At 41.8% G+C, this 19,739-nt stretch overlaps 1 protein-coding gene and 1 long non-coding RNA gene across 7 annotated transcripts in view; both read left to right on the top strand.

The window, feature by feature from the left end:
- The window catches only part of LOC308587594, a 272,764-nt gene that overhangs the window by 216,314 nt on the left and 36,711 nt on the right, over positions 1-19,739 (top strand). The gene's annotated exons all lie outside the window — the stretch shown is intronic.
- Positions 1-19,739, top strand: part of PPP2R5C (protein phosphatase 2 regulatory subunit B'gamma) — a 75,824-nt gene that overhangs the window by 22,156 nt on the left and 33,929 nt on the right. Inside the window, exon 1 of one of the 6 annotated variants that reach the window (XM_081192766.1) lies at positions 7,147-7,312. The exons of 4 other annotated variants lie outside the window; for them this stretch is intronic. In XM_081192766.1, the coding sequence (XP_081048892.1) occupies positions 7,219-7,312 (94 nt within the window). In that variant the 5' untranslated portion in view covers positions 7,147-7,218. Of the gene's footprint in view, positions 1-7,146; positions 7,313-19,739 lie in introns of those variants that run through there. One more of the 6 variants, XM_081192765.1, reaches the window with a different exon arrangement.

Here is a 19,739-nt window from a genome sequence, read left to right as displayed (position 1 = left end):
TCAACAAGTTACCAGGGCAGCTTATCAGTATGCTGGACTGGACTGATCCAGCAGGGCACTTCAGTGCTCAAGAAAAGATGTGGGGGAATATCTCTGAACTTTTAACCCACTGCAGCTGAGCCGCTGCATGGGATCATACATATTTGTACCCTTCCTGTCTTTCCATGAACTTCAATATACATAGCTCAATGGATGCTTGGGGGATGGGACACACTGCTGCTGCCTCCCCCACTCCCCAAAGTATTTCATGGGGGAAGCGCTTCCTTCTCATGGTCAATGGAACGCATGCAGAATAACTGTATGATAATGTAGCATTTCTGCTCTGAGCAAGTTCAGTAATAGTATTCCTTTTTATGGAATTTTGGAATGGAGGAAACCTCCACGTCTGCATTATAATTAACACAGGTAAGATTCATATCCACCAACAGAGGGGTGTCCTTTTGATCATTCCTTCCTTCCATTAATTATATTTCTATGCTGCTTTTCACTCTCACAAGTCAGAAAGTGGCTTGCATAAAATAAATAACAACATAATAGAACATCACAGTTACAACATAAATCATATGAAATAATTAACAAATCATCAGTAAAAACAGCCACCTTCTATAAAACACTATTAACAGCAGCTTAAAAAAATAGGCTAAACACCACAGCCACAAGAAAAGCCATATTGTAAAATTCACAAAGCATTAAACGGCACCCATAATCCACAAAACAATATTAACAACATTAACAAGCTAACAATCAAAAACAAAGTGCTGTTGAATTCACGTACACACAAAATCACACAGTCACACAATCCCCACAACTATGAGTTGTAGTCTTCCACTTCGTTCATCAAAAGACACATACACATAATGGCCATGGCAGCAATTCCCTTCTGAAAGCTCCTAGGGCTGGAGGGTGGGGCAAGACAAGTGGGAAAAGCCCTTGCCTGATGGTCAGCAGAGAGTCCCATTCCCCTCACATACCCCTATGTGTCAGTGTAGCTAACCGCATATTTCTGATTGCAGTATTGCTATTAGAGCAGTAGCATTTGCATTGTCGTTATAATGGTTATTCCAACACTGGTGTGTAGGGTTAGTGTGTATTTAACCAGATAAATATGTATTGATCATATATGCAGCCAAAGAATGTCTGTTCATGCTAATGCTATGGGTAGCCGGATGCAATTTCTCAACAACTCCTTGCAACCTTTTTAGGAACATGAGTAAAAATAAAATAAATAAAAATGCTTGCCTCTTGACCAAGCCATGAGTGTACCTAATCCAGTAAGTGCTGTGATCCCAGATGTGATCAAACCAGCTGCCCAGGGAACTTCCCAAGCAAAGAAAAATGGCTATAGCCACCCGCTTGCATGCCCCGTGTATCTGGTATCCAGAGAGATACCGCCTCTGAATATGAGGGATGTCTTTAGCTATAGAGATAATTCTAATTTTCATTAACTTGTCTTGGCCTCTGGATTAGGTGGCTGTAAACAACATTATCACAATTTTAGATAATAAATTCTTTTTTGTTAATGTGTAGTACTTTTTGCCAGTCTGCAACTAACTACTAATTTTATTGAATGGCCCCAAATTTTAGTGTCGGGGAAAAGAGACCCCTATTCCCCTCTCCCTCCCTCTACACATTCAGCTTTAGCAGTCCTTCCTCCCTCGAACTTAAATGGTAATTTAAGTGTAGTATAATGGTTGGTAATTTAAGTGTAGTATAATGGTTAGAGTGTTAGATTAAGACCTGGGTGACCAGGGTTCAAATCCCCACTCAGCCACGAAGCTCACTTGGGGGGCCAGTCATTCACTCTCAGACTAACCTACCTCTCAGGGTTTAAGTTGATTCCTGCAGAGGATGACAAGGAGGTTTGTATAATATCCGGGGGATGTTTCAAATTATACTATATATTCGTATTAAGTCGCTAGTTGCAGTTTTCACATTTGTTAGTCACTGTAATCAACAATGTAGTCCAAATCTTTTTGCGTTAGGCTGAACAGAACTTACTCAAAACATCTCAAAAAATAGAATGCCAATGTTGTGCTATTTTATGCTGTTGTCACAGCAAACAACTGTGCCAGCACAGACATATATATATAGTAGTGGATATATTTTTTACTATCTTTCCTAAAATGTTAAGAGCAAGTTGCAGGCTTCACCTTTTAAAATACATTTTACATTGCTTGGCTTTTGTTTGTTCAATCTGTCATTCCAGACAAGTGTTGAATTTGTGTGAATGTGTGTTTTAGCTCTAGCTTCATTAAGGGTAAGCAAACTGAGGAGTCTTCTATTTAGATTCCAGACACTAACAGTCAAATTAAAATACAACATTTTTTTTGTAACATGTTTTTTACTTGTATCAAGATCCGTGTTTTCTTATCAGGCATCATTGTTTAGAATAAACTCTGGGAATTGACAAATTGTGCCCACTTAATTTGTTGCCCCAGAATACCAACATTGGCAGGGTTCAGATGATATTTCCCTAGCTTCATCAACCATGATTTTTATTATCATTTGGCTTGTATGCCCCTTGCTTATCCAAGCCCTTGCATACAAATATTTTTCATTCTTTGCTTGTCTTAATCTAGAGTTTCCCATTGTATCCAGCTGGAGAACTCTAGTTAATGACTGTTAACCATCGTAATAAGCCAGGATCTGTTTTCTGTACAAATGATAGATTCTAAGTTAATCTACTTAGCAGAATTGGAAAAGGGTGAGTTTTCTTATATACAGATTGGTCAGACTCTGTTTGCTCAGGAATCTGAAAATTTTTTAATGCTGTCTAAAAGGTTTCTGATCCAACAATTAAGAAATATTTTCCAGGTTCCCTTCCTGAAGTAGAAATGTAATTTCTACTATTAAATGCTGATGGGCCTGGTGAAAGGGGAGCTCTTATAAGGCTGGGATGCAGTTCCAGTGAAATAAACTTCTGGTGCTATTTCAGCATAATGATTTTTTGTAGTGAAACCTGCATTTCATTAATGCTGGTTGTTATTCATGTTGTATCTCCAGAATTATAAGCATAGTAATCAAATTGACTTCCTTGATACCTTTGCTTCCTTCCATATTGGGTATTAATAAACCTACCCATCATCCTGGGGGCCTGGTTTTGCTAGTGGCACTTGGTGTATTATATTCAATTAGAATTATGCTCCAAAGACCATTTGCCAAAATATTTAGATATACAGTAAGCCAAGGTTTGACATAGTGTACATTCAATAGGGAACTGCAGAATATTGTAGCTCCTGATGAGTGTAATTAAATGCTACATGTGTCTTTACAAATGTATTTCTTTGATATTTATACTTCACATTTTTAGGCATGAAAATGTTTCAAGCCTGTATCTCAAATTATCCTTTCCTTAAATTAGTTTAAAATTGATGTAGGCTGAACATTCTGAAAGGAGATAATATCTGAATGATCCAGGAATGAAATTGATCTTGTCTCTTTACACAGCTTACTAGTTGAGCCTTCTAAAGTTAATTTCACTGTAATTGGTATACAAACAATAAACGAATACAGTTACAGATAGGTAGCCGTGTTGGTCTGCCATAGTCAAAATAAAAAAATTCCTTCCAGTAGCACCTTAAAGACCAACTAAGTTAGTTCTTGGTATGAGCTTTCGTGTGCATGCACACTTCTTCAGATAGTATCAGATAGTATCTGAAGAAGTGTGCATGCACACGAAAGCTCATACCAAGAACTAACTTAGTTGGTCTTTAAGGTGCTACTGGAATAAACGAATACTGAAGGAAGAGAAGAGCAAGCAAGACACAACAGACTTTCTTCTCGTGTTCAGAGAAGCTCTATTTTACTCATTCTACTAAATAGTGCAAGGATTAGCTTTTGCCCAGTGGGATTTCCCTCCTTCTATGTGTGCCATGTGCTGTCCCTAAATCTGCTCCAGGGGGTAAGGGGACCCCTCCGGAACAGATTTAGGGGGTGCATGGGGGAGAAAAGGGGAAGAATGTTCCATTGCGCATTCGTCTTGCGGGGCACCACTGTACTGTTCCTTTTCCTCACTTGAAGTAGATAAGTTTCAAGCTGACCAGTTTATTCAGTTCAGATTGAGGCACATTTGCTCCTACATATGAGTTAGTCTATGACAATCCTACTAGTACAATATTATATTTTGGAGCTTGTGTGAACTTCTGTATCACCCCCCTTTCCAAGCCAGCCTACTACATACTGGATTTTTTTGTTGTTGAAAAAACTGGTTAGCTCAGTTGGTTAAAGCGTGGTGCTGATAATGCTAAGGTTGCAGGTTTGATCCCCATATGGGACAGCTGCGTGTTCCTGCATTTCAAGGGGTTGGACTAGATGATCCTCAGGGTCCCTTCCAACTCTACGATTCTGTGGCATTGAAGTGGGCCTATAATCCCCTTGTATTATTCCTGATGTACTGTGCTTTGCATCTGGTCCTGGTTTTATAAAGCTGAGTCCTTATGAGAATTGAAGCATATCTGACTTGCACTGTGAATACGGTTCACAAGGATCCATCAACAACCAATGCAAGACATTTCCTGGAGAAATAGGTAGTGTATAGAAACTTGGGAAGGGACAGATGCCAAGAGCGTTATAGACACTAAATTCATTAATGAGCGACTCTCAACCCTTCGAATAAAGCTCACCAAAAACCAACAGGCTACTATTATAAGCACTTATGCACCAACACTGGATGCCGAAGAAGACATTAAAAAATAAATTTACTCTCAGCTGGATACCGTCCTATCAGAGACACCTAAGGAAGATAAAATTATCCTCCTGGGTGATTTTAATGCAAGAGTTGGGCGAGATTTCGATCTATGGCCTGGGACTATTGGGAAAGGAGTTGGCAACAGCAACCAGAACGGAATCTTACTTTTAATGATATGATTCTTCAATGATTCTTCAGCTTTGTTGGACTGGTCATGTTGTGCGGATGCCTGATGGATCGTCGTCCAAAGCAACTATTCTATTCCGAACTTTAAAATGGAAAGCGTAATGCTGGTGGTCAACAAAAGAGGTTTAAAGACTGTCTCAAGGCAAATCTTAAAAAAATGTATAAAAAAGTATAAACACTGACAACTGGGAAACACTGGCCTGCGAGCATTCCAGTTGGAGAACAGCTTTTACCAAAGGTGTCATGGGCTTTGAAGACACTCGAACTCAGAACGAGAGGGAGAAGCGTGCTAAGAGGAAGGCACACTTGGCAAATCCACACCGTTATCAACTCCCGCCCAGAAACCAATGTCCCCACTGTGGAAGGACGTGTGGCTCCAGAATTGGCCTCCACAGTCACTTACGGACTCATTGTTAAAACCGTGTTTATGGAAGACAATCTTACTCGGCTATGAGTGATCGCCAAAGAAGAAGTAGTTCTGGATGATAAAATTTCAGGAACTATCCAAATTTGCATTCTAATGAACGGACCTTTTCTGCAACTTGCATTTTGGGTGAATCTTGTAATACAGTGGTGCCCCGCAAGACGAATGCCTCGCAAGACGGAAAACTCGCTAGACGAAAGAGTTTTCCGTTTTGGAGGTGCTTCGCAAAACGAATTTCCTATGGGTTTGCTTCGCAAGACGACAATGTCTTGCGAGTTCCTGCTGGTTTTTTTTCCCTCCCCCCCTTTTTCTAAGCCGCTAAGCCGCTTATCAGCTGATCCGATCAGCAGATAAGCCGCTAAAAGCCGCTAATAGCGCTAATCCGCTAATCCATCAATGGGCTTGCTTCGCAAGACAAAAAAACCGCTAGACGAAGAGAATCACAGAACGGATTCTTTTCGTCTTGCGAGGCACCACTGTACAGTGGTACCTCGGCTTACGAACTTAATCCGTTCTGGAAGTCCGTTCTTAAACAGAAACCATTCTTAAACCAAGGCGTGCTTCCCCTAATGAGGCCTCCTGCCTCCAGTGCCCTTCCACCGTTTGGGTTCCGTTCTTAGACCGAGGTAAAGTTCTCAAACCAAGACACTATTTCCAGTTTTGCGTAGTTTGTAAACCAAATCGTTCTTAAACTGGACTGTTCTTAAACCGAGGTACCACTGTACAATAAGCCTGCAACTTACACAGGGGTTACATTCCAGGGATCATGCCTAAAGCCATAATCCCGTATAGTCAAAACACAATGAGTTCAACAGCAAACAGGATTGCCAAAGTCTTCTTTCCCAGATCCTTGCCCGCTTTTTATTTTTTATTTTTTGCCAAGCACATAAAGTCGAATACACACATGGTAAATGATGGTAAGTTGGTGTAGCGGTTAGCATGTTGGACTAGGACCTCAAAGAAACCAGTGTTCAAATCCTCACTTGGCCATGAAACTCAGTGGGTGATCTTGGCCAGTCGATGCCTCTCAGCCTGACCTACCTCACAGGGTTGTTGTGAGGATAAAATGGAGCGGGGGCATGTGTACTTGAGGTCCTTGGAGAAAATAGTGGGATATAAATGCAATAAATAAATTACTAATAGATAAATAAATAAATAATAGTGGAGCATGGGGATTGTGTTGGGGTCCTGTAGCAAACCTCTAGTGTGATGCTTTGAATGTTTTTTTTTTTTAAGTGTATGATGAAATTTAATATAATTGCTGCTTGCAAACTTTTAAAAGTTTTTTTTTGTGTGTGTGAGTGTACGCACACATACATTGTGGGCCTTTTGGGGGGAAGAGCTAAAATATTTATATTCGTGCTAAAGCAATCATAAGGCAAATAGCACAGCGCCCATGCACACAGTTTGCAGGCTTGTGCACTTCATTTTGAAGAAGAAAGGGGAAACATTTAATGCATTCATGAAATACTGCTGAAATAGAAAATTGAGACAGTGCATCCATTTGTGGATCTTTGCTGGCTGATAACACAAATAGACTCTGAAAAAATCCTAGCGCTCCTTTTGTGAAGTGAAAGTTAACTCCATGGTATACTTGTTTGTTCGGAAGGTTTAGTGCTTGTATTTTCAAACAGTAGTCTGGGCATTCATTTACTAATGATGAATGGAAGTACAAGAGAGCTGACAAATGTACAAGCTTAATGCACGGTGACAGCCACACAGAGAGCTCTTTTCATTTGCGGCTTTTCAGAGTCATTTTAAGTTGGTGCATTTAGCCAATCAGCTTTCTCCACTCTGCTGACATCACTAACTAGCCAGTTCCCTCCAGCTGCAGAGAGCTTCAGTTTCTTTTTTTTTAAAACTAAAATGGAGGCTGGTTTCTTGCCTTAAGGAGTACACCGCTTTCCCTGCTGAAGTCTAGATGTTGACATGTAATAAAGCTGGCAGCAGGATGGTGGTGGACGCAGCCAATTCAAACGGGCCATTTCAGCCCGTGGCCCTTCTGCATATTCGAGGTGAGTTATTTGTGTTTGAATGAATTGTAACCCTCTGTGGCTTGGTAATAAAAGGCTATTGTGATTCTCGGGTAAGGAAAGCAGGAAGTCCTTTGTAGCAGAATCCATTTTTGTTCCGATGCAGATTTATTAAAGTTGAAAAAATATAGGGGAGTTCTATTAAATCTTGAAAAGATTTAAGAATCGGAAGGGCTGCTTGCATCGTTAAACAGGTTTTGCTGCTTTCTGCCCTAGTGCTCCCCTCCCCCCACTTTCAGGCTGATGTCAAAGGATGTGAAGTCACTACCCCAGAAAAGGGGGGGGGGGGAGTTGGAGGGAAGAGAGGCAGGGCACTTAAGTTACACAGCAGTTCTTTCAGAGAATTGCAGCTCTTTGTGGCATATGCGAGCGATAACGTGCAGTAAAAGGATTTTTGTGTCTACAAGTGAGGGTTCATTTATGGCTTCTGTTTAGGTTTGCAACTAAACAGGAAAATGTGACTGAGTGATGCAGTCCATTGCATTATAGAAGGCAGCCACTATATATTTAGGAAACATCCAACAAAACATGCTTTTTGAAACATACAACGCTGACATTGTGAATCTTAAACAATTTTACATTGCTGTGTGGAGCGCTGATTATAGAGAGAATAAGTGTATTCTGCCATTGGGCGTCTTAGAAATCTGTAGTGTGTTTTTAAGTACAGTACCTTAAACAATTCCTAAATTCTCTCGAATTTGATTCCAGTTTGCTTTGTTTCAAACACTTGTGGGATTCATTGATTCATGGCTTCTGAACAAATCAAACATTAGCCAAGATACTGATTCTGTGTTTCTCTTTGAAACTACAATCCCAAATGCCAGTATTGTTACAGGATTACTGGATGGCATCTCCTCTAGTTTTACTAGCAAACTAACAGCGTTATAAACATACACCATTCCCCACTCCCTTATAAGCATTCTTGTCAGAGAAAGATTTCTAAGCTTTACATGACGGAGACTTCAAAAAATAAAATTTAGCAAGGAGTGATCTTACACATTTCTTGTCTTTGTTTTAAAATTATGTACATTTTAAAAAATAAATTTTACATGCAAAGGAATCTTGTATTTCCTTCATATATTTCTCTTCTGGCTGTAGTTTGCTCACTTTATTGATAGAAGAGTTTATTTATGTTTGTATTATAATTAATTTGTGCTTTCACTACAAAAGTTATTTCTTAAAAACAATAACACTAATGGTCTGTTCAGGACTTGCAGTTTAAATAGAGGATGCCTTTGTTAAAACCCTTAACTTTGGGGTTCACTAGTTATGTCCTTTCCATAATGACCCTCAAACTCTAGCAGTGACTTTTTAAAAGTTAAGGCAAACCACCTCCAGCACTTTCATTTCTTGATAAATACTGAAACCGTTTTAACTTGCACTGAAGTAGAGTGTGCTGAAAAACCTAAATTGCCAGGCCAGTCCATTCTTCTTTTCTTACACACTACCAACTTTTTTACAAGTTTCTTTGCTCTTGAAATAGCTTCCCAACTCGTATTTGTAATTGGGACCAAACAGTTGTGTATAACTAGTGGCGTCTAATGCCCACTAGACTTGGTGGGAATACAAAGATGTCAGGGGTGTGTTGTCAACGAGAGGTCATGGGAATGTGTCCGAATTCTGATATTCTCCCCATCCTCCTCCCTTGCAAGGTACAGTGGATGCATAGGGTAATGTATATTTGTAATGCTTTACAAATAGCACCTACCGGTAACTAAACTGGAAAATATCATTCAGGAGAAGCTCCTGCTGTCACAGTTGCTTTTCTACTGGGAGGAAAGTTGTATGGCTTCCACTTTTTCTGTTTCTCTCGCTATTCACCTACTTTGCAAATAGTGGACATCATTGAAGTTGTAATAATAATTTGGCACCTAAATATTTTATCTTGGGTACCCGCTGTCACAATTTCTAGTGTGGGTTCATGCCATAATAGCCATATTTTTCTCAGAGGTAAACCCCATGGGGAATTCCACTGGGGCCGCCACCTGATATGCAGGTTCAGGGTTGCAGCTAGAATTGGCCACACAGAACTGTTAAGAAGGGACCCCCTAAATTTTCAAACCTGTAGGAAAAGATTATTCTCCTCCCCCCACCCCAGCTTTTAAAATTTACCTAAGTGTCTTATGGTCTTTTTATCTTCACAACAACCCTGTAAAGTAGGTCACAGTACAATTTTAGCAAAACAACAGAAAGGATAATACTATCACCTTAAAAACTAAACAAAATATACAATGGCATAGCTTTCTTAGGTTGGACTCCACTTCATCAGATGCATCGTTCTTGATAATCCATGAATCAGTTATGCAGTAATACTGTACAATACTTTTGCTGTAGTATTTAAAGTGCTACTGGATTGCCCCCCATTTCTGCTGTAAGCAGTGGAAGCGAATCCTGTTTTTGGTATAAGTACAGAGAATAATGTACCCAGCAGCAACAACAGCACCAAACAATGAGTCTATGGTAAAGGGGAGGAATTTTAAATTATGGCCACAGAACAACGCTTTATCCTCTGGTGCAGGGGTCGGCAAAATTTTTTTAGTTGTGGACTGGTCCACTGTCCCTCAGAGCTTGTGGCGGGCCAGAGAAATGGCGCCGTGGGGGGGGCTGGAAGAAGAGGTGAGGGGGGCAAGTAGTCCTCCCCAGCCCCAACCACTGCGCTTACCTTCCCAGGGGCTGCCACCACCACCGCTGCTGCTGTTTCTCGTGGGTAGGCAGAGGGAGCTCATCTGCTCTGCTCTCTGGCCCACAGGAGCACGGGGGGGGGGGAAGGAAGATGAGCAGCAGGAAAGGGCTGGCTCCCGAGAGGGGCTGTTTAAAATGGCGCTCAGCCAGCTCAGCCCGGCCCCCTTCCTCTTCTAGGCAGGGCAGGGAGAAACCAGGAGGAGGGAGGGAGGAGGTGCCGCCGCGGTGTGTGGGGGGGGAATGGAATGGCGCAGCCCAAACAAACAGAATCCCCACGCCGATCCACTGACAGTTCGTGGGCCGGATCCTGAAGGCAGTTGGGCTTGATCCAGCCTGCGGGCCTTAGTTTGCCGACCCCTGCTTTGGTGGTTGGGGGGTGGGAATGCGTAAAGACAAGACTCTTGCCAAGTGTCATCCAGAGAAGGAAAATGTACAGGCAACAGTATGGTGAAACCCATGGATTTTATACTGTCACCACCAACTACTCACGGTAACCCACAGTATCCTTGCATAGAATTAAGCAAGGGGGGCATCCTTTAGCAATGGGTGCCCAATTAATCCGGTGGGGTGAAGGCAGGACCTGTCACAAACAATTTTCCCTCTCTCACACATTCTGTACACTTAATGCAGGCTGGCGCTGTGGGTTAAACCACAGAGCCTAGGACTTGCCGATCAGAAGGTCGGCGGTTCAAATCCCCGTGACGGGGTGACCTCCCGTTGCTCGGTCCCTGCTCCTGCCCACCTAGCAGTTCGAAAGCACGTCAAAGTGCAAGTAGATAAATAGGTACCGCTCCGACAGGAAGGTAAACAGCATTTCCGTGCGCTATTCTGGTTCGCCAGAAGCAGCTTAGTTATGCTGGCCACATGAAGCCGGAAGCTGTACGCCGGCTCCCTCGGCCAATAAAGCGAGATGAGCGCCGCAACCCCAGAGTCGGTCACGACTGGACCTAATGGTCAGGAGTCCCTTTACCTTTTTAATGCAGGCACACACTCTCCTGACACACTCACCTGTACCTCTGTTGCGCGCGCACGTGCGCACACACACTGGGGAGGAGATACTCTGGACTGGAAACAGGGAAAGAATGAATCTGTGGGAGGAGAGCATTTCTGTGCTTCCTGGTCACTAGGTAGCACAGGAGCAAGCCAGAGGAGATGTTCAGGGAAGATGAGGAGTGCCTTTCCTTCCTCCCTGAGAAAATTCATACCCTTTCTTTTGCTCTCTCCACGTTTGCTCTTTCCTCTCAATCTCTCTCTCTTTCTATTTCTCTCTCTGTGTGTGTGAACAAATACTAGTTGTAAAAAAAGAAAACCAAGCTGCTCAAACTAGCAAACTTTCCCCCATGCCTGCCTGCCTACAAAGTGTGCTTCAAGCTGTTTGGAGGTGTGGTCTTGAAGGTAGCAGCCATGAGCATACTCAGAACAGCTCCTGGGTCTACCCAAAAGGTCGATTACATTAACTAGATTGAGATGATGACAACAGGGCCGGGGGCCGGGGGGCAGTTACAATCAGGGCAAATAGCTAGTAGCTTCTTGTAAGATAAACACTGTAAGGCATTTTAAGGGGTGTATAATATTTATTACGCTTATATGCCACGTGTTACTCCAGGGGGCTCAAGGCGGTGTGCATTGTTGTCCCTTCCCCATTTTATCTTCACAACAACCCTGTGAGGTAGGTTACCAGGCACTGTCTAATTAAAAAAAGATGTTTCCCACAGGGTTACAATCTGCCGCTGACCCACTGTTTTTTCCTTGTGAAGAATACCATATAGATAGTGTTCTACAGCATTGTCTATTTTGTCTATATATTTAACTGGATGTTAGTTCATAACCAATTTCATTTATCATAGTTTTTCATTAGGATAATAAGTATAATGTACGAATTAAAAGCGTGCTCAGAGTGAGGAATGTTGAGTAAGATTCATGAGGGATTGTTGGGGGCGGAAGAGAAAGGGGCGAAGTGCCCAGTTCCTGCTAGCTCATTATTCATCTAGAAATCATTGTTCAGTTTGGTTATGAGTGTGCCTATGATAAACTGGATTTGTGGAGTAGTCCTTACAGATCAGCTTGCTGACTCACACACTGGCGTTGAAAGTGGATCTAATGCATGTGATGTAACACTTAACTAGATCATAAAGATGCAACAGCTTCCCTCTGATCTTGATCAGTTAAATGTAAAAGAGCGCATGCAGCAACTGAAAAAGCATTCACGTGAACTCGAAAGTGGTGGAATACCATTTAATAAATGCTGGGTGTATCAGGTATGGATGCCACTCAGAACAAGCCAGGCTATGATAAAGCAAGTTCAGTGTGGATATGCGACGAAGCGGAAGGCCGACCAGTTTTAAGAGATGTTGCCTTTGTCCAATAAGCTTAGTATTTATTGGTTAGATTTGTATCCTACTGTATCTCCAAGGTCTTCGGAGTTGTAGATTATGCTGAAAGTGACGTCTCCAAGCCAGCCAGTGAGGTTCATAGCTTAGTGCAGGCGTAGGCAAACTCGGCCCTCCAGATGTTTTGGGACTACAACTCCCATCATCCCTAGCTAACAGGACCAGTGGTCAGGGATGATGTGAATTGTAGTCTCAAAACATCTGGAGGGCCGAGTTTGCCTATGCCTGGTTTAATGTCTGTTGGAGGACCTCTTCCCTTCTCCCGAGAGGGCTGCATACTGGCTTGCAGTGTACATATTTCGTTAGAAATTAGTACAGCCATTGGTGAAAAGACAGCTTGACAGTGCCACTGCATGACTCTGTATCTGCATTATTGTCCTTTAAAAGGGTGACAAAAATCCCTGTTGGCATTCAGGACCCTGTTAAAACCTGCAATACTACTAATAACGATAAGCATTTATGCAGCCTTAAGCATTCAAAGCACTTCACACCTTATATTATTGTGATAATCCTTACAAGATTTGTAAGGGTGGTCCGTATTATTAACCCATATCACAGATTGAGGGGTGGGGCTAGGACACGCTGGCTTGCTTAAAAGCTGTGAAATAAGTGCATCACGGTGGTGAGATACACACTGACAGCTTTGTGAGTCATAGCTTGAGCCTGTGACTACGCCACCCCAACTTTTGATATATAATTAACCAATGAGTGTTTGCCCACTCCTTTCTCTGCTGTCTTCCTTGTTCCCCTGTTCTCGCACTCTCTGCTGTCCATCCTGCCATACTTCCCAGGCTTTTGAGACCTAGGAGGACAGTGCGATAGGTCTTGCACTCCTCTCTCAAGCCAAGAAGCAGTAATGCAGCCCTACGATGTTCAGCTGCTCTCATGGTTTCAAAGGTCCTGTAGCTTTGCACAGGAATGTCAAATCAGGAATAGCTACCTACTACAGTGGTACCTCGGGTTAAGTACTTAATTCGTTCCAGAGGTCAGTACTTAACCTGAAACTGTTCTTAACCTGAAGCACCACTTTAACTAATGGGGCCTCCTGCTGCTACCAGAGCACGATTTCTGTTCTCATCCTGAAGCAAAGTTCTTAACCTGAAGCACTATTTCTGGCTTAGTGGAGTCTGTAACCTGAAGCGTATATAACCTGAAGCGTATGTAACCAGAGGTACCACTGTACCAGTATCATTGTTTCTTAGTGCTGTTACCAGCTGGTTATTCCCCACCCCCACTCCCAATTTTGTATTTAGCTCAAGATCGGCCGTTTTTAGAGTTTGAATTCCAGAGAGAATCACCACGTTATTTAGCAAATTTCAACAGTTTCTCTCGTGGTATGAAAACCAGTATATTATGCTTCCAGTAGTAGATAGGTAGCCGTGTTGGTCTGCCATAGTCAAAATAAAAAAATTCCTTCCAGTAGCACCTTAAAGACCAACTAAGTTAGTTCTTGGTATGAGCTTTCGTGTGCATGCACACTTCTTCAGATACACAGTATTATGCTGATTGTGTCATGAATGCCAGCCTTTTTTAGACAGCTTTCCAAAACATATCCCACTCCGGCTGGAACAAGCAAGTTGTGACCTGTCATTCTGATGCTGACAGACTTTCAGTCATGGTGTGCTACTTGTTTTTGAAGTTACTAAATATGCGCTGGCTGAAAGGCCTAGCACACCTTTCTATTGCTTAAGGAGATTTCTCTGGTGACAGTTGTTAACTGTGTACGGCATAGTTTGGTTTGGGAAGATCACTACAGGCCAGTAGTTCAGTTTGAATCCTTGGGGGGGTGGCAACATTTGCCAACCCTGCAAACATCTACCATTTCATTCCTTTATTGATCATTGCTTTTCGTCAAAGGGCAGAAAGACATGCCTGTGCAAAAGCAAGATGCACAAAATAAAGTGGGTGGGGCTGTTGTCTGAAGTGTGTGTTCCTACCTGTTCTAGAGATTAAAATTCTTCTGTCATACTGTGATTGGCTAGTAGGCCAATCCTTTTTGGGTGAGGCCGCTTGGTCTCTGTTTTCCATTATCTACTTATTTTAAAATATGCTGCCTCTATTGTATCACCAAGATGATGTACAGTAAAAAAATCAATACAAAACAACAATTAAATATAAAATAAAAACTATTCCAATCTTTGGGGAGGCAGACTTTGTTGATTTACACATTGATGTGGCCCGTTAGCAGACAGGATTATTTTGCAAGGGAAAACCACACCCAATTAATTCCCCACTATGTCTGCATGGCTGCTAGCCCAATTAAAAAAGACTTGTTTGGTTCTTTTTCCTTCTTCTAAGCCATTTGGCTTAGAAGTGAGATGGGCGCACAACCCTAGAGTCGGACACGACTGGCCCGTACGGGCAGGGGTACCTTTACCTTTACCTAAACCATTTGGACCACACTGGATACAGGAGTAGTACTATAATGTTACTGATACCAGCCCATCTCCTTTAGTTTCATGTGTCCCCAATGACAATGTTAATTAACTGTTTGGGGGATTCGATAGGAAACCTTGGAGCCTGAAGCAACTCTAGTTTCTGTTCTTTCATACAGAATTTTGGTGATTTCCTCATGACGCTTATATTTTTGGACTCTTGCAGTTTTTGAATTTTTATGATTATGCTGTTACAGCATCCATGAACATAGTGTGCAGAGAATGAAAAGACAAGTCTGTGCCCCAAGAGGTTTACAGTCTAGAAAATGACATAAAGGAGACAACAAGAAAAGACAGAAGCTGGAAGCAGGAATAGAAAGGGGGAGACTATGTGATGTGTACATGTAATTAGGTACAGTAATTCTTAGATACAGTAGGGAATGGGAACTAGAGGCTTCTCAGAAAAATTGGATTTTGAAGAAGAGTTTAAAAGAAGCAAGAAGTGACACCATAGATTATTTCTGAGATGCAGTTTCAGGCAGAATGAACAAGGGAGAAAAGGAAGAATTTTTTGACGGGGGCCTTTGAAGTTTGAACCTGGATGATATCATAATGGTGGGGGGGGTGCCATGGAGATTTTTTTGAAGGTAAAGACAATAAGAATGTGCAGAATCTATGAATGGAAAGCTAACCTGTGTAGGGATTTAAAAGAGACTGTGGTATGGTTGGAGGAATGAGAGAAGTGAATTATTTTGACAGCAGAGTGCTGGGTAGAGGTGAAGGACCAGATGTAAGACAACAGAAAAGAGAAAATGCAAGGTGAGAGATGGCCGAGATGGACCAGAGTTTTTGTCTCATTTTTTTTAATGTTGCCTAGGCAGAAGTGATGCGATTTGGTAACAGGCAGCAAAAGAAGGATGAGTTAAACCCATGACTTTTTGCCAGATCAATAGGATAGAGGATATTGTCATTGAGAGAAGAGAGCTGGGAGAAGGTACAGCCCAGCTGGATCACAACAGTGGCCCATCTAGTCCAGCATCCTGATCCTTCATGGAGGACGTCGAAGATTTAAAAACCTTCCAGATACAGAGCTGCCTTCATATGTTTTCTAAAAGTTGTGTAGTTCTTTATTTCCTTGACATCTGATGGGAGTGTGTTCCACAGAGAGGGAGCCACTGCCGAGAAGGCCCTTTGCCTGGTTCCCTGTAACGTCACTTCTCACAGTGAGGGAACCACCAGAAGACCCTCACAAGTGGGACCTCAGTGAATGATGGGGGTGGAGACGCTCCTTCAGGTATACTGGGCCAAGGCCGTTTAGGGCTTCAAAGGTCAGTACCAACACTTTGAATTGTGCTTGGAAGGGGTTTGAAATGATGACAAAGCATTGAAATATCCGAAAGGCACATGGAGATGCAGAATTGGAGGGAGAAGGTTCTAGGCTAGAGAGTCAAAACCCTTCTGTCAGCACTATTGGTGGTACTGAAAACCATTAGGTGTGATGCTGGGTAGAGGGAGAATAGTGAAGAGTCACTCCCTTGTGTCCTGCGCAGCCATTACATAACCCCTAATGAAGACTATACTCAAAAAGACTCAAGATTCTGATCAATGTTCAGATTGTTGCTTACAGATATATCACTTGAAGCTACCAGGCAACTAGGTTTCTGAGTACCTTTGCTGTTGGATCAGCAATTCCTAAACATTGCATTGTGAACCATTATTCTAGTTGTTTCTTCTTCTTCTTCTTCTTCTTCTTCTTCTTCTTCTTCTTCTTCTTCTTCTTCTTCTCCTCCTCCTCCTCCTCCTCCTCCTCCTCCTCCTCGCTGCCACTTTATTTCTTATATTGCAGGGGCCATAGCATTCAACACCCATGATTTCCATGCTATGCAAGCAATCTGTGTGGTGGGAGAGACCCGTGTTATGGCTGCTGCTTGGAACAGCTGCCATGTAAAAGTCTTTCAAGCATCAGCCTCCCACGCAGTGACCATGATCTGAGAATCTCAGTAATGAACAGGAAGCACAAATATAACAACACTTATCTACTATCCGTACTCGCACACCCATTGTTGGAATTTATAAAAACTGGAAACCTTCTGTAACTTCACATAGTAAAATGATGCATCAGACTAGGACTTAGAAATTCAGGCTAGGAGTGCCACGGAATTCTGATTGGGATGTAGTGAAGGCTGAGTCTTCTTTCTTCAGAGTTTAGAAATCTAAAATAATTGTCTTGTTGAATCAACTGTGTGCATTGCAATTGCATTGCTATTTCTATGAATACCTGGTTTTAGTTTTAGTTTTAATTTCTATAAGAAATTGTTAGCCTATGTGACTGAGCTTTGTGCTTTGTTGTTGTTGTTTAGTCGTGTCCGACTCTTCATGACCCCATGGACCAGAGCACGCCAGGCACTCCTGTCTTCCACTGCCTCCCGCAGTTTGGTCAAACTCATGCTGGTAGCTTCGAGAACACTGTCCAACCATCTCGTCCTCTGTCGTCCCCTTCTCCTTGTGCCCTCCATCTTTTCCAACATCAGGGTCTTTTCCAGGGAGTCTTCTCTTCTCGTGAGGTGGCCAAAGTATTGGAGCCTCAGCTTCAGGATCTGTCCTTCCAGTGAGCACTCAGGGCTGATTTCCTTAAGAATGGATAGGTTTGATCTTCTTGCAGTCCATGAGACTCTCAAGAGTCTCTGAGCATTGTGCTTAGAGATTGTTAATCTTTTGCCCTCTATAACTTGTCTTTAGACCATCTCAGAGGTCCAGAGAGGCCTGGACTACTTGCAGCTTTTGAGGCCCCTAGTTGTAATAAAAATTTGAAAAATGAACAAGTTTGTATATAGTTACAGATAGGTAGCCGTGTTGGTCTGCCATAGTCAAAATAAAAAAAATCCTTCCTGTAGCACCTTAAAGACCAACTAACTTAGTTGGTCTTTAAGGTGCTACAGGAAGGATTTTTTTTTAAGTTTGTATATATAATAGCTGGTTTAGGAGGGCATGTTCATCACATGATCAGCATTCTTGTGCCATCATGTTTATGTACAGTGGTACCTCGGGTTACAGACACTTCAGATTGCAGACTCCGCTAACCCAGAAATAGTACCTCGGGTTAAGAACTTTGCTTCAGGATGAGAATAGAAATCGCACGGCAGCAGCGGGAGGCCCCATTAGCTAAAGTGGCACCTCAGGTTAAGAACAGTTTCAGGTTAAGAACGGACCTCCAGAACGAATTAAGTTCTTAACCCAAGGTACCACTGTACATTTTAAATTGTTCAAGATGACAAAATCTATATCAGTTAATGATGACCTATGTTCTTGACCAGATTGCATATTTTATTTGCTTATATTTGCAGCTCAAACCCGAGCGTGTGTATCACATTTTGGTTGAGTGTACATAAAAACATAACCTCCCCCCCCCATCCTATACACAAATAGAGAGAAGGAGTTGAGCCTGTTTGCATAGCAAATACTTTAGAGACAAAATTACTTATTTGCAGTAGTTCAGGTGGGGGAGTTGTGGAGGGGGGGTTATGGTTTTAAAAATTAGAATGTCCCATATGTAACTTTCAGTCAGTTTTGGCCGGTGATGTTCAGATGTTACTGGAGGCATGAAAGTGTCTGCATTAGCCCCGTGCCTGTCCTGATTGTCGGCTGTGGTGATTGTGGTTGATCAGTCCTACTGAAAAAATTATACCTTCCCAACTGGTTAGCAGCATTTGCTTTCTAAGATAGGTGTTTGAGGACTACTTCGCCTGTTACTTTTTCTGATACAATGGTTGCTTAGGGGAAATGTGTGTGCAGTTATTTATTTATAAGATATATATTTTACTATAGAGCAGGTAAAACAAAAATAAAAGAAGTTAGACTGTTTGTTTTCCATTATAAATAGAAGTAAAACTTTCCCAAGCAAAGTCATGAGGTTGAGTGGTGGTTCAAGTCTCTGTCCTCTGCAGATAGATGGGTTGTGATACTAGCACATTTATTGGCTTCCCAGTTCACATGCACATGTTAAGACATTTTCACTGTTCTTGTGCTATAAAATTTGCTGGAACCGCATCTCCACATTAGAGTATCCTATGGAATGATTTTAGTTAGGATCAGGATTCTGTCTGTATTAAGATCTCTACTAGTCTGGATTTGTAGCTGATCACGACAGTCTGACTACATTTATGTGGTTTCTAGACAAACAAGAAAAAAAAGGTTTTTTGTATGTCCTATTTGAACTTTCTATAGCCGTGGCTAATATTGATCATAAGGTATAAACTGACAGACTAGCAAGAGAGTCTTCTTCGTGAGGACTTCTCAGAAGATGATCTCCTTGAGAAATCCAGGTGTAGCCAGGTTTAGTGTTCTTCGGGTTTTAATGATGTATATATATGTGTGATCAAGGTACCCATGATAACCTGAAACATAACTGATTACAGGCCACGAAGAATAGAGATAATTTACAAAGAAGAAATTTACATAATTAAAAAAAATACTCAGGAGACAACAGTATTCTGTGGCATTCCTTATTTCATATGAACATATGCTATCAACTCAGCATTGTGTCGCATTGTGTTAATATCCATTCTTCAGCACAAGATGCTTTGGTTACTTTAAAATAGGTATATATAACATAAAACACTGTAGCAGTAATATTTTATGAAGAATTGCTTCAGTGCACTTTCCCCCAAAATGTTACACCTTTGTGCAAGTAGATCCTTTCCAGCCCCCCACCTTATCAGAGAACCAGATTTACAACTTACCACGGCCCTACCATACGTAGAAAGAAGAGCCTTTTGGATGCTATACATTTTATGGTTTCCATGGTGACACAATGCCGCAGAGACATCTTGAAACAATATTCTCACAAGTTAGCACAAATATAAAAATGTCCTCTTTCCAATAAGGAATCCCATGTTGTACTAATCAGAATCTTTTTTCCATTGTCTTCAATTCTTTTTACACAATCCACTGGTAGTAGTAACA

The sequence above is a fragment of the Podarcis bocagei genome, assembly GCF_964188305.1.
Source record: "Podarcis bocagei genome assembly, chromosome: 1".
In the NCBI taxonomy this organism is placed as follows: Eukaryota; Metazoa; Chordata; class Lepidosauria; order Squamata; family Lacertidae; genus Podarcis; species Podarcis bocagei.
The sequence above is the reverse complement of the archived record's forward strand: the minus strand, read 5'-3'. Positions and strand labels throughout refer to the sequence as shown.